The 16337-nt window shown below is 35.1% G+C and overlaps 1 protein-coding gene across 2 annotated transcripts in view; it reads right to left on the bottom strand.

Moving 5' to 3' along the window:
• Positions 1-16337, bottom strand: part of LOC128988520 (kinesin-like protein KIF20A) — a 173931-nt gene that overhangs the window by 61105 nt on the left and 96489 nt on the right. For both annotated transcript variants that reach the window (XM_054409920.1, XM_054409999.1), the window contains exons 18-19: positions 1591-1692; positions 981-1208 (exon numbers count right to left, since the gene is read on the bottom strand). In XM_054409920.1, the coding sequence (XP_054265895.1) occupies positions 981-1208; positions 1591-1692 (330 nt within the window). The remainder of the gene's footprint in view (positions 1-980; positions 1209-1590; positions 1693-16337) is intronic.

Below are 16337 nucleotides of genomic sequence, written 5' to 3'. Positions count from 1 at the left end.
AAAAAACCACAAAACCACAAAAAAATGTTCTTACTACATTAGGATGTTATATCGGCTTATTTCTGAAATGTCATTTGATAGAAAATAACGTAAAACAAAACTTGTTTTAAACCAATGGAACATTAACTACTGCATACAAATAAAACCGACAATATTATGATATATATAATAGGTTACGTACCTTAGTCCGTCTTCAGTCTTATGTTAGTCTAGGGATGACTAGTTTCGGGTCAAAGACCCATTATCATATCCTTGTGAACATCAAAATGAAGTTGTTCATTAATCCGACAGAAGTCTTCATCAGTACATAAATACAGTTCGACAGATAAAGTTCACAATTCACAAACAGAACTATCCGATATAGGCAGAACGATTTTGGTTAGTTCTGTCGTGTCCGCCGTGTAACCTGTGTCGGTTTGTCCCATTATCAATGTGGGAGGCCTATTGTCTTTTAAAAATGTTTTTAAATTGTGAACTTTATGTGTCGAACTGTATTTATGTATTGATGAAGACTTCTGTCGGATTAATGAACAACTTCATTTTGATGTTCACAAGGATATGATAATGGGTCTTCATCAATACATAAATACAGTTCGACACATAAAGTTCACAATTTAAAAACATTTTTAAAAGACAATAGGCCTCCCACATTGATAATGGGACAAACCGACACAGGTTACACGGCGGACACGACAGAACTAACCAAAATCGTTCTGCCTATATCGGATAGTTCTGTTTGTGAATTGTGAACTTTATCTGTCGAACTGTATTTATGTACTGATGAAGACTTCTGTCGGATTGATGACCAACTTCAATTTGATGTTTACAAGGATTTGATAATGGGTCTTTGACCGGAAACTAGTCATCCCTAGACTAACATAAGACTGAAGACGGACTAAGGTACGTAACCTATTATATATTCTAATATCAGTCTTGGTGGAAAAGATGTTCAAAATATTAAGACTTAAATACTCATTTACTTTTACGAGATCAATGTTTTCCTCTGTCAGTTTAGCTAATTGTTGTTCCAATGTCAATTTTGCAGATTCTAAATCTTCTTTCAGGACTGTCAATTCCAAAATCTGCCTTTCAAAATCAATTTTCATGTCATCGGAAAGACTGGTTTTTCCAAGTTTGCAAAGGCGTGCTATTTCTTCCTCCAGTGTTGTACATTTGGTCTTGTATTCTTTTACTTCATCTTCATGCATCTACAACAAATAACCATCATTTTTATGTTTTCAGTTTAGTTAGTAGTGTTAAATACAACTGACTACTTACTGTAGTTTGGCTTGTGATAATTTACACAAATGACAAGAAGATTATGTTGATTAAACGATGATTAAGTTTTGTCAAACAAATACATAACCTTTGTTTGTCAGAAACATGTTGAAATTGGAATAATTTTTACCATAATTTATGAATTAACCAAGAAACTATTGTGTATAAAAAAGATTATACTCCGTAAAAGTAACCATCAGCACACAGTAGCCTAATATAATGACTGGTTGAAAGCTTAAAACCCACTGTACTTCTCACAGTTGTGTCTATTTACATCTGATAATATCATATAACACATTTGTAATAACTTACATATTCCATATTCTCGATACGAGCCTCAAGAAGATCAATTTGATCTTCTTTGTCACTTATATTTTCTTTTAATGCCTCCATCTGATTCAGCATGTCTTCCTCCTGAAACAATTTGACAACAGTTATCGGAAACTAAGAAAAATAAAAATAACAGCAGAACTGTGAGGTAGGCCTACCAAATTTTAAGGGGGACAAAAACATACGAATAAATGAACACCGCAACTTTCCAGTTTTTATCCACAATAGCCTACTTCTAGGCCTATGTGTTGGCCACAGCTTGGGCTATGGGCCAAAGAACGTAGGCCTAGTTTTAATCACAGTGATGTATATATACATACACTCACACGATATAGTTATCAGTAATAGCAGGCCAATTCGTCAAATACAGTTAAACCGACCGATTTTACCAATATTTAACGCCGACGATGACAGCCCAAACTGGTGTTTGTTTGTAGACGTTGACAGGCAACAGACCGGCTAAACAAGTAAATTTGCGATCAGGTGTTGACTAGTATTCCTCATCAAGTTCGCTGCTAGAGCGCATAAGCCTCGACAGGACTGGAATGAGAGGATTTTACTTTAAGACAAGATTATTCGTTACGTCTTCGAAGTAACTTCGTCATTACACTTATCCGTTATCTACGCTTGCACGATCATCAATAATTCATTTACTGAAGGTTAGCTACTAGTTAATCAAATTACCACGATTTACTTACGTTTAATTTTCAACATTTTCGTTAAACATTTGCATTCCTGTTTCCAAATTTGATTTTAAATATCAAAATTTTTATAACTTAAATTTCCCCAACTTGAGTCTAGACCTGCCAGTGATTAGTGGTGGCTATTGTTTAGTTTGATTTAAATCAATTAGCCTAGTTACGAAATTACAATTTCTCTGTTTGCTTAACTAATTCGTCGTTTTAATACCCCGAGACTCGTTGTCTGAGTTCCGAACCCCGTCATTGGCGGGTGATAGAACCAAGTCTTGGGAGTGTTTAGATTTGAACAATTAATTACGAATAATATTATTACATTTATTTTAACCGTATGATGCTAAATTCTTCTATGTATATATATAAAAATGGGTCGCCGGAATTTTATCCCCTGGAATTTTACCCCCTGGGCAAAGCTGACGTCACTATGACGTAGTAACCTGAGTGGCCAAAAGTTTGATCGCGGCCGGAATTTTACCCCCGCGGATTTGAAAGTCTAATGAAAATAGACAAGCGTGATTAATTAGATTAGCAATAAAAACCGGAATTTTATAGTCCAGGAGCTGAGGGGGGTTGAGCATGCATGAAAGTAGTACGCAATGTTATTGCTGATTATTGTAATATGGACTGCGGTGATCAAAATTACGTATGTCGCCTATTTCAAAAGTGGTCGATAAGGTGGGGGGGAGGGGGCAAACATGGCGGTTTGCGCTATGCGTTAAAACGCTGATAGTTCGAAAACGGTAAAAGATAGAACATCGGTTAAAACGTCGTTGTAATCCTAAAAATGTGGACAACAATAATGGTTATCGGGTCTGAGGTCGTATCTCTATAAATAAACAAGTTATTGTATAAAATATGTAAAAATGGACTTTTCGTGTAGTTTTTTTTACCGAAAGTAGAATTAATTTGTGAGTGTCGCAAAGAAGTAATATCAAATATCTTTGCTGATAGTTGTAATATGGACTGTGGTGATACAAAATACGCATGTCGCCTACTTTTCAGGTGGTCGAGAACTTGGGGGGAGGGGGGCAAAGATGGCGGAACGCGCTATACATCGAAATGACTGTAGCTCGAGAACTGTACGAGATAGGACATCGGTTAAAACGTAGTTTTAATCCAAAAAATATTACCAATAGAAAAGGTCATTGGGTAAAAAGTCGTATCTTAACTAATAAAAAAGTTATAACAATAATAAGTTTAACAAAATCTACATCGTACAGCTATTTTTTTCGAAAATCTTATGGATTGTTGATAAATAATAGTGTAATTACTTAATTACTCGGCTAAATATTAACTAGATGCATTTTCTTATAAGAAAAAAATATATTATTACGAATACATATGGTTTAAAATGTAAAACACGGCCTCCAAACGCCTTGGGGTTCGCCCGTTAGGTTGCGTTATAATTGATGCTGTTTTTAAAATAATGATTGCTTGTATTTTGTATTTCATTATACACTGAGTATATAAATGAAATAATGATAAATAAATAATCAAACAAATAAGATAATAATTAAATATGAAATATAATATATAGTAGTTTAATTCCATTGTAAATATAAACACCATAAACATTAAATTTCTTGACCGCTCTCATGCATTAATTATATATAGATGTATATACATTTGTATCAAAGAAAATATTTATAATTTTTTATTTGTATTACAGGTGCTAAGAGAAATTAAAAAGGTACCTATTTAAATTCAACAAATAATATGAACAACCAGTGTAATTGTTATGGATAGAATGAAGAGATTTGCCGTATTTTTTATTATAAGGTATTTACTTTTGTAGTAATGTTTTTTATTTCATATAACTGTATTAAATAAGAATCTGTTACATAATCATATTGTAATAACCTACAACATTATAATAATTAAAATTGAATTTGTAGTGGTAGTCTGTATTATGCATTTGATTGCGGCGAAACCCCAAGTATTATATGTAGTTTGGAGGCCGTGTTTTACATTTTAAACCAAATGTATTCGTAATAAAATATTTTTTTCTTATAAGAAAATGCATCTAGTTAATATTTAGCCGAGTAATTAAGTAATTACACTATTATTTATCAACAATCCATACGATTTTCGAAAAAAATAGCTGTACGATGTAGATTTTGTTAAACTTATTATTGTTATAACTTTTTTATTAGTTAAGATACAACTTTTTACCCAATGACCTTTTCTATTGGTAATATTTTTTGGATTAAAACTACGTTTTAACCGATGTCCTATCTCGTACCGTTCTCGAGCTACAGTCATTTCGATGTATAGCGCGTTCCGCCATCTTTGCCCCCCTCCCCCCAAGTTCTCAACCACCTGAAAAGTAGGCGACATGCGTATTTTGTATCACCACAGTCCATATTACAACTATCAGCAAAGATATTTGATATTACTTCTTTGCGACACTCACAAATTAATTCTACTTTCGGTAAAAAATCTACATGAAAAGTCCATTTTTACATATTTTATACAATAACTTGTTTATTTATAGAGATACGACCTCGGACCCAATGACCATTATTGTTGTCCACATTTTTAGGATTACAACGACGTTTTAACCGATGTTCTATCTTTTACCGTTTTCGAACTATCAGCGTTTTAACGCATAGCGCAAACCGCCATGTTTGCCCCCTCCCCCCCACCTTATCGACCACTTTTGAAATAGGCGACATACGTAATTTTGATCACCACAGTCCATATTACAATAATCAGCAATAACATTGCGTACTACTTTCATGCATGCTCAACCCCCCTCAGCTCCTGGACTATTACCCCCACATAGCTAGCGTTTAGGCAACTGAAGATGTACGGGCCGGATTTTTACCCCCGGAATTTTACCCCCGGATTTTTACCCCCGGATTCTTACCTCCCGGAATTTTACCCCCTGGCCCATTTTAGAAATTGAATTTTTGATTTTCTTATTTCTGTTTTTAACTAATTGTAAACATTTCATTATTTAGTAGACTATCTGTATTAATTTATTTTGTAAAGAAATGTTCGAAACAATTATCATTCAGTTGATTGTTTATACGTCATATTAACCAACTGTTAGCTTCAAAGATCGAATCCTAATACTAGAATCTCAAAATTAAAATTAAAAACCTGTTCGGTTAGTTAATGTTACAAATAAATTATTTTAGGCTACTTAATAATAAAATGATTACTATAAAATTAAAACAGAATGAAGATAATTAATCATTCTCACTAATTTATATATCTGGCCAGGGGGTAAAATTCCGGGGGTAAAAATCCGGGCCGTACACTCTAGGTTTTTATAATTTGATCTGTTCTGATTAAATTCACAACCGTTAAAATATATGTTTAATTCCGCGTCTAAACCATTGAGCTGATGTCGCAAAACTCAAAAGTTCGCGGCCGGAATTTTACCCCCTGGTTTGTGACGTCACGTTTGCCCAGGGGGTAAAATTCTAGGGGGATAAAAATCCACTATCCCATAAAAATTAGGCTCCGTAGACTCTGAAGGAATTTTTTAAGTAATATTCTATTTTATATTTTACCAACGTCTTTTAGCTAAACAGTTTAAAGTTTAATACGAGTAGTTTATCAACTTGGCTAAAAAAGAATACTCGTCTGCCCTACAGAGTCTGTCTAAAAGTTAAGCATTTCCCAAAACACTTTAACATAGGTGGGGATGAAATAGCTGCTACTGAGCGTCTGCAGGATTTCCTGAGCGCTTCTAGTGCTCTAAACCTTCAATTACATTTAATAAATTGAGCAGCAGTCAAAACCATGAACAGCTTTGTTTCAACCCCTGGATTTTTTTGCTACTTCTGAGCACTCTGGGGTAGAAATTTGAGTGTGGCTGGTCCTAGGGGTAGTCCTAGTCTGATTTTATGAATACTAGTTTATTCCCCCCCCCCCCCCTAGAACTATTTTACGTCACAGAACAGCACAATAATTATTTTATAATATAATCTTGACAGTTAGTAGCAATTGGCTTCTTAGAAAGAATGTAGTTATAGTGAAGGAGTAAGAATGGATTATTGCTTATATAAAATAAAAGGTAGTTAAGATAGCAATTATACAGGGTGGCTAAAAAGTAACATACACCCCCCTTAACTTTTCAACCATTTGAGATATTTGAAATCTGTTTGCAGCAACCTTCTTAGATATAAGGGGGTACAATAATTATGGTCAATTTTGAAAATTTTATTCTTAGGGATAGCGGGGGTAGGGGTTAGCTCAAAATTTCCAAATGACGAGTATAGTCGAGTTTGGTATCATTTTACAGGTCTTGACGAAACATAAAAATTGACATAAAGAAAACAAAATTCGGCCCACTAATAACAAAATGTTGTCCTAAAACGTTTCAAATCCAAATAACCATGAGGGTGGCTGAAAATTAACTTGCACCCCCTTTAACTTTTTAACCATTTGAGATATTTGAAATCGGTTTGCGGCAACCTTTTTAGATATGAGGGGCTACAATAATTATGGTCAATTTTGAAAATTTTATCCTTAGGGGTAGCGGGGGTAGGGATTAGCTCAAAATTTCCAAATGATGAGTATAGTCGAGTTTAGTATCATTTTACAGGTCTTGACAAAACATAAAAATTGACATAAAGAAAATAGAAATGGAACCATTAATAATTAAATTCACCATTAAGTTCAAAATTACTTTTACTAATAATTGTCTTAATCATTTATAGCTGCCATTTTGTTATTTGGTCCAATTTCTATCTTCTTTATGTTAATTGTTATGTTAACTCGCTTTTAGCCTGCAATAACAATGATTAAGTACAATAATGTTTATATATTTGTTTAATCAGCATCAAATGCAGAATGTAATGGTATAAATAATTTTTACTTTTGATTTGAAATAGAATTTCCATAGTTAAAAAGAGTCAAAAATGTCTTCATTGTGACATGAAAAAGTTAGTATGCGAGGAAGTATTTTATTTTTGGGCCAGAAGAACTTTAAGCGACAAAGTTGTAGTTGAAGAGTTGATTTTTAACATGTGAATCGAGCAATTTACAATTGAGTGTGCAGTTTGTTTGTAGTAGAGCGATTAATAGCGCGACAAGGTTGATTTTATATCGCACCAACCTCCTCACTCCAGCAACTCTTTATGTTTTTGCTACTTGATTATTGTAAAGCTAATTAAATTTTAACCTTAATAATATGTGATATAAGTTAAAGAATTTAACTATTCTATGGATGTGATCATATATTTTATTTATTTGCAGAAGATAAATATTAATACCGGTAATGGGCTGCCGCTGAGTTGAAGAAACTCTATAAACCGACTTTTCTGCTCCGTTGAATGAAATACTCTATGTAATACAATTTACAATTGTGTACTAATTCCTATATTTTTTAATAATAATAATAATTTTTTAATAATAGATGCATTTTATCAGCAAGCATGAAATTTAAAGGAAATAATTTGTTTACAAACCATGTTTCAAGCAATGACATTTCTGACGAAAGTCACGCTTTGAAACTAATGAAACTGATAGGGACACTATTTTAACAGAAACAACAACGAACTAGTAAGCCTAAGACACCTTCAGCAGCAGTTCTTGTATCGTCTGATGGGCATCAGGATCCTAAAATGAGCACAGGTAGGTACCCTAATAAGAATCTTTGCGCATTTTGTGGAAAATAAACTCACAATTCATATGATTGTTTTTCCATCTTTGATAAGACAACCTCAGAAAGAACCGAGATTGCAAAGAAAAAGGGATTGTGTCTTGAATGTTTAAAGAAGGGACACTTAGCAAATAAGTGCAGGATTCAGGTAAAATGTCACATCTGTATGGGTAAACATATGGCAATCTTATGTCAAAAGATCCCTACCACTAATGAATCCAAGCCGAGTGGTGAAGACAAGTCAAAACAAACTCCGGTTCAAAGTACTAGTTCATTTTCGACTTTGAACAACAAAAGTAAAACTACCTATTTACAAACTTTGTATGCCTTTGTAAATGTAAATGGGGAACCGAAAAGGGTTAGAATCTTATGTGACTCAGGTTCACAGAAAAGCTTCATTTCTAGTCTCTGTGTATCTAAATTGAGTCTCTCAAGCAATGGTAAGGTTCTGATCCAGCAAGAAACCTTTGGAGGTAAACAAACCGGTCCTAAATATCATAACACCTATAATTAAATTTGAGCTCAATAAATGAGAACTTTCGGACAAGTGTCAACGTTGTAAAACAACATGTTATCTGTAATCATGTTCCTAAGTTTTGTGATTACAGCTCGATCACTCGTTTAGAGAAAGAAAACATATTTCTGACAGATGTTTCTTCTTGTAACGGCGATGACTTCACTGGTATTGATGTCTTATTAGGAGCTGACGTTTAGACACAGATCATCACTCCAGAGTTTCATAAGGTAAATGAGCAACTTGTAGCTGTAAAAACTCGATTGGGCTGGACAATTGTTGGCACGTCTGACGAGGAATCTTCTTTTGTCTCCTCCATGTTTGTGGCTTTCCAATCTTCACAAGATATTAGGCAATTTTGGGAACTAGAGACAATGGGTATCATGGATCCGAGTGTCAAACAACAGAAAGAGGAGAGAGATAGAGATATTTTAGCGTTCTTCAAAGACACTGTCGCCAGAGATGTGGATGGACGCTACGAGGTAAAACTACCTTGGATTGAAGACCACCCCCTCTGGATACAAACCGTGAAATAGCCAAAAAACGTCTGTTGTCAACAACACGTAAGTTGAAACAGTGTAATATGTATCTTGATTATGATTTAGTATTGAAGGATTGGTTGACCAAAGGCATCATTGAGCGAGTGACAGATGAAAACATTTCACAGCCATTGAAAAGTCACTATTTACCACACCGGGCTGTTGTCATGGAGGGAAGCACCACGAGGATCAGACCTGTCTTTGACGCTTCCGCTAAAGACATAAATGGATATTCTGTTAATGGATGTCTTGAGTCTGGACCTAACTTGATAGAGTTAATACCTAAGGTACTGACTAATTTTAGATTACATGCATTTGCTTTAACAGCTGATATTGAAAAGGCTTTTCTACAAATTATAATTGACCATGATGATCGAGACATGTTACGATTTTTGTGGTGGGAAGACAATCACGTGATCGTTTACCGCCATGCTAGAGTTGTCTTCGGTTTGTCGTGTAGTCCTTTTCTTTTATATTAATCCTTAATATTAATTAATCCTTTTATATTAATCCTTTTCTTCTATTATTAACCGTACTAATAGGGAATCTGTCCATTTTTGTGCTATTGAACTATTTCCTTTTTCAGATCACGATAGCCTAAAATTTACCATAACTCTAGATATTAAGAAAAACCCAACTGCATCTAATGGTACCAAACCAAGTATGTTTAAAACAATTTTACCACAACGTAGGTTAAGTGATTTATTGGAAATGCTTTTTTGTACTGACTGGGAGCAGGTTATGTATGGTATAACTGACTCTATATCTTTGTTTTAATGTTTTTTCCAGAAAATTTGCAACTCAATCAATTTTTATTGTAAGAAAAAAATTATAAATAGTTCTGATAACAAAACGATAGGGTTACCAAAACAAAAATGGTACACAACCGAACTTGCAGGTCTTAAGCAAGAGATTTTAGTTGTAAGTAAGGTCCTTAAAGAATCTTTTTCTTCTAATCCAAGGGTTTGTGAACAACTTAGAAATCTAAAAAAATGTATAGACAGAAAATCATTAAGGCAAAACTAGACTTTAATCAAAGGCAGATTGAAAATAGTAGTAACAAGTGTAAAGCTGCTTGGAATATCATAAAATCAAACACCCAAAACTTAAGAAATGAGCCTTCACCAAATATTACACCATCTCAATTTAATGCATATTTTGTTTAATCAGTTCAGACTATAAAACGGAACATAGGCAACCCAAATCTTTTCCCAAAGCATTTTGTCAATAATGCTGCTCAGGCTGCTCCAGTAAAATTCAATTTCAAATTAGTAAACCAAAAATGTATCATTGATGCTATTAAAAAATTGAAAAACTCAAATTCATTGGACTGTTACAACTTGTCAAATAATATTCTCAAAAAAATAATCCCTGCTATCGTACACTCTTTAACTATAGTAATTAATAGTCTTTTATCTGATGGACATTTCCCAGAACAATTAAAACTATCCCGCATCTGTCCTATTTTCAAGAAAGGAGATAGAGACAAACCCGAAAGCTACAGGCCGATTTCAATAGTTCCGATTCTATCTAAGGTAATTGACATAGTAGTTTTTTAACAAATTTATGAGTTTCTTGAAAACAATAACCTTTTTTCTACTTCACAATTTGGTTTTCGAAGTGGTAGATCAACTTTAGATGCCATTGATACCTTAGTTTGTGATGTCATTGAAGCCTTTGAGTCAAGGGCCTTTGCTTGGGCCACTCTGTGTGACCTGAGCAAGGCTTTTGACTGTGTGAATCACCAGGATCTTTTGATGAAACTTCAACACTATGGCTTTGGAGATACCGTTCTTCAGTTTCTTAAATCTTATCTCAGTAATCGAAGACAGATTGTCTCTGATAACGGTGAGATGTCAAATGAGATATTAGTGGATTGCGGAGTGCCTCAGGGGTCCGTACTTGGACCACTCATGTTCTTAATTTCTATTAATGATCTTCCAAGTAACATTTCAAAACCTACTAAATCTATTTTATATGCAGATGATACAACTTTCTTTTCAAAGAGCAGAACAATAATTGAATTAGAACAAATAACCCAAACTGCAATGAGTGATGCCTCAGCATGGTTTCAGTCAAATAATTTTCTTCTGAACAACAATAAAACTCAAAACAATCTTTTCAGATTAAGACCCACGGATCACGTGTTTCATAATATACAACACAGTGTGAAATTCCTAGGTATGCACATTGATAACCAGCTCAGCTGGGAATCCCACGTAGATTATCAACAAGATTATCTCGCGTTGTTTATCTAATTAGAAGACTGATCTCACTTGTTGACAGTAGCTATGTAAGAATGTCTTATTTCGCCTTTTTTCAAAGTATTTATCGCTATGGCTTGATATTTTGGGGAAGCAGTTCAGGAATTCAGGATATTTTACTGATTCAGAAAAATATTGTTAGAATTATATGTAATGAACATCCTGATACTCATTGTAAACCTCTTTTTATTAAACTTGAATTCCAAACAGCTATTAATTTGTACATATATGATATCATGGCTTACAGGCTTAAAAAATTACCCTTTCAAACCTTATGTAATGATATCCATAGTCACAATACGAGAAACAATATAAATATTAAAAGAAGTTTTTTCAGATTAAATTTGACTCTAAAAAGTCACATAGTGATGTCACAGGTAATATACAGGGTGGTAAAAAAAAGTCCCAGGACAGTTAAATATTTAAAAAAATAATGCAGATAGAGCTACAGTACTTGGTACAAAGTTACAGGACATAAAACTCTATTTTAACACATATTCAGTGATCCAATAACTCTTCAGGGGGACGGCCCACAAGGAGTCGGAAGAAAATCTTAAATTGAAGCATAGGTCAATATGCACATCAAATTAAAGGTCTTTTTTAGTAGAATACAATGCCGCAAACCGCACTTCAAAAGGTTGATCCTGCGCAAAATGGCAGGTGTTCAAAGATTTATTGAATCCGCCATTTTGAATCTTAGAACGACTGCCATTCTTTAGTCAGGCATTCTTTTGAGCTTGAATTTACGGCCACAACAAGGTTTTTAGGATTAATTGTAGACAAAAATCTTACATGGAATAAGCATGTTGACCAGGTAGTCAACAAAATTACTTCTGGTATCCATGCTATTAATAGAATGTCAAAATTTTGCTCAATAGAAACCTTAAAGATTCTTTATTTTGCTTTTATCGATTCATCAATATCTTTTGGCATAAGTATTTATGGCTGTACCTCGAAGCAAAACCTGGATAGAATTCTTACTCGTCAAAAAAGTGCAATCAGAATTATGTTAAATTTAGAATGGGATACTTCCGCTCGTCAATATTTTTCAAAATTGGGAATAATGACTGTGTATAGTATTTATGTTTTTCATACAATTTTACACACAAAAAAACTTTCTAATGCTAATTTGGTCCCTAAACTTGGTGATTGTCATAATTATTTTACCCGGAACAGAAACAAAATTGCTGTCAGTGTCCATAACTTGGAGCTCTTTAACAAAAAAACCACCTGTGCAGGGAAAAGGTTTTTGGACAAACTCCCAGCTGAGGTGAGGAATATTGATAATATTTCCAAATTTAAAAAAAAACTTAAACATTTCTTAACTGATAAAACACTTTATGGTTTCGATGAATTGTAGATTAGTTTTATTTAGTTTTAAGCCTAGTGACGCCATTCAATGTATGCGACTGTATACCATATGAATAAAGATATTTTTTCATTTCATTTCATTTCATTTCATTTCATTCATTTCATTTCATTTCATTTCAACCTTTGAATATCAAGGACTCAGTACTTACCAGAAGGACATTGCTATCATGTGCTCAAAAGGGTTTCGATCCTATTGGTTTTACTGCTCCGGTTGGACTGATTCCCAAAATTATTTTGCAAACGACTTGGACGTTGAAGGTAGGTTGGGATGAAGAACTACCTCAAAACCTACAGGTGCAGATTCAAAAATGGGTCGAGGAACTTGGCTGTCTGGAAAGGTGTGTATTGAGCAGGAGAATATTTTTGAATGTAGTATATTCTTAAGAACCGAAGTAGATGGTATCCTTGACATAAATATTATATTAGCTAAATCACGAGTTGCACCAATCAAACCAATTACTTTACCTCGTCTTGAGTTAATAGGTGCAATTACTGGTGTGAGACTCTCATGTCTAGCTTTACAGTGTCTCAACAACCCCAAAGTCCCAGTTTATTATTGGCTGGACTCCACCGTAGTTCTAGCATGGATTGCAAAGCAAGGGAAGTGGTCTGTTTTTGTTGAAAACCGAGTGAAAGAAATTAACAGATTGACCCAACTTTCACAGTGGAGACATGTTTCAGGACCTGACAACCCTGCTGACATTCTTTCCAGGGGATGCACTCCTAAAAAATAACTCAATTCTGAATGGTGGCTTGGCCCTCAATGGCTATATGCTTCTCCTGATAAATGGCCATCAGAACGCCCATCACCTGATCCAGAAGAGCTTAAGGAAGAATTTCGTAAATCTGTCGTCACTGCTAGTTCTGTTGAGCCAATATCAATCGCTCAAATGTTAGGAAATAGATTTTCGAAGTATACTTAGATAGTAAGAACTGTAGCGTGGATCTTGAGAATGTCTCCCAAGAATAAATTGAACTTGGGAAATAACATCAGTTCTGAAGAATTCTTGAAGACAGAAAAGATTGTATTTAATTAAATTGATTAAAAGAGAGAGCTTTCCTGAAGGTCTAAAATCTCAAGAGCTAAGTGGTGTACAAAAATTTGTGGATGAAGATGGCGTCATAAGAATGAAAACCAGAGTATCAGATCGGGATGAAGGTTTTGAATACCAGTACCCTGCCATTCTACCTAGCAAACACCCTGCTGTTGAGAAAATAATCAGGCAGTACCATTTACAGAATAAACATGCAGGAGTACAAGCATTGATTGTCATCCTTCGTGACAGAGTGTGGATCCTGAAAGGCAGAAGGGCTGTTGGAAAGGTAGTTCACAACTGTCTTCGCTGCAAGCGACACATAGCAAAAGCCTTAGAGATGCCATCACCTCCCTTACCCACAGACCGCACTGAGATTTCTTCATGTTTTCAAGTATGTGGGATTGACTTGGCTGGTCCATTGATCACTAGAGATAATCAGAAGTGTTGGGTGGTAATATTTACATGTGCCGTGTATCGTGCAGTCCACTTAGAAGTCATCCAATCCCTCAACACAGAAGCCTTCATAAGAGCCTTACGACGGTTTATAGCTAGACGAGGCCGGATAAGTGTTATCTATTCAGATAATGGCACAAATTTTGTTAGTTTAACACATTCGCTACTGAAACCTTTAAACAGGCGCTCGCCAATGGCGGCGAGGCCCGGGCGGAGCCCCGACGCGCTAACTGAATCAGCGATCGCTATTGGTATTGAAATATCTCAGTAAGACGAATCACAAAAGAGCAGTGGTGATTGTTCTGCGTTACTCCGAAAGTGGACGTAGTTCACTGAAACACCCAAAGGTAGCAGCACTGCCTGGATCAATAACCAGAGTCTTTGTAATATGGCTCGAACTGAGAAAATACCCGAAAACGGGACAAAAGCATTGCCAGACGGGATTTTACGGGCAATTTTTGTACTAAATATTGCCACTATATATCTATAATATAGACCAAACATAAGTGAAGGAATTCGTGTTTATGTTTATGTATTTAACGATCGAGTAGTTACGGTCATGTTGATATTTATGATTCAGGAGAGGCAAATAATATACGCTTTTCAAAAAGAGAAGATGAAAATTGATATCCAAATTTTATAGCTACAAGAATTATCCAAGCTATTTCGATAAATGAATCCATACTTTCAAAACTTTGGTACAGGTATTAAATGAGGAATTCCACTGAACAACGTGAGAACGTTCTGATGAGGGGCATATACTGTGACTGACAGACAAAACGTTAAAATATGTTAACCAACTTTCAATGGTGTTGCTGCTTTAGCCTATTCAAAGCAGATTATGGCTGTCTAGTTGGTAACCCAGAGTTTGTGTGTAAAAAATGAAGCACATGAAATGGTTGATATCACCCACCTTTTCAGGATTCTCTACGGAGAAAATTTGTTTGATTAGAGGGAAGTCTCAAATCAAAGAAATAAAATGACCCAGACTTAAATTACCTAACACAGGCTATACATAAGGCAACAGTTTTCTTCAATTCTCAACTCTGGAAAAACTTTGTTGTAACATGTTAACTCGAATTGAAGCAGGTCGTTTAGCATTAATTAGAAGTTATCAGTTAAAACTGAGATCAGAAATAATGTAGGTAGGTGAACCTTTACGACGCTAATAGAGGTATTTAAAATTAGTTTCTAACAAGAGTTTAACAAACTCTAAGATATAACTAGAATTACTCAAATTTAAGCATAACGTTTTTCTCGGAGTTATGTTTCATACTATGCGGATCATTGAGCCGCACAGGTTCTCTAGTAAATATATATACTATGAAAATATATACGAGGGTTGTTTTTTTTTCAACCTCCGATAGGCTATAAATAAAAGACAAGTCCATATAAAATAATACATTTATTACCAAAAGAAAGGTACACTTACAGCTACTTTTCGACATAATCGCCATAGAGATTCAGACATTTGTCGTATCTGTGGACAAGCTTTTGTATGCCCTCCTCATAGAAGGTTGCCGCCACCGCATTTAGGTAGTCCTTGACGTTGGTTTGGAGCTCCGCATTGTTTTGAAAACGCTTCCCACCAAGCTACGTCTTCAGATTAGGAAAAAGGGGAAAGTCGCTGGGTGCAAGGTCAGGACTGTATGGCGGGTTATCGAAAATGTCCCATCCAAATTGGTCGAGAAGCTGTTGAGTTGCTCCAGCAGTGTGTGGACGGGCATTGTCATGGATCAAAACAACTCCAGAAGTCAGCATTCCTCTTCGTTTGTTCTGAATGGCTCTACGCAAACGTCGTAAAGTTTCACAATAAACAGCCGCAGTGATTGTGGTTCCAGGTTCCATGAATTCCACAAGCAACACACCTTTTTGGTCCCAAAACACAGTAGCCATGGCCTTTCTGTTGTTAAAGGATTGTTTAAATTCCTTTGGTTTGTTTGGTGAATTTGAGTGCATCCATTGTTGTGATTGTTGTTTTGTTTCCGGTGTGTCGTACTGAATCCAAGTTTCATCCCCAGTCACGATCGATTTCAAAAAGTCGTCTCCGTCATCATGGTAACGCTCAAGGAACTCTAAAGCTGACACCATTCGTTGAGTTTTGTGGCCATCCGTCAACATTTTTGGGACATAACGTGAACAAAGTTTTCTGTAGCCTAACCGTTCAGTAACAATAGAGTACAAAACAGGCCTTGAAACATCGGGAAATTCCAAAGACAAAGCAGTAATGGTGAAT

The sequence above is a fragment of the Macrosteles quadrilineatus genome, unplaced genomic scaffold (assembly GCF_028750875.1).
Source record: "Macrosteles quadrilineatus isolate MER2022 unplaced genomic scaffold, UCM_ALF_1.0 Scaffold_1__1_contigs__length_201487025, whole genome shotgun sequence".
Lineage (NCBI taxonomy): Eukaryota > Metazoa > Arthropoda > Insecta > Hemiptera > Cicadellidae > Macrosteles > Macrosteles quadrilineatus.
This window is presented reverse-complemented; position numbering and strand designations above follow the sequence as displayed.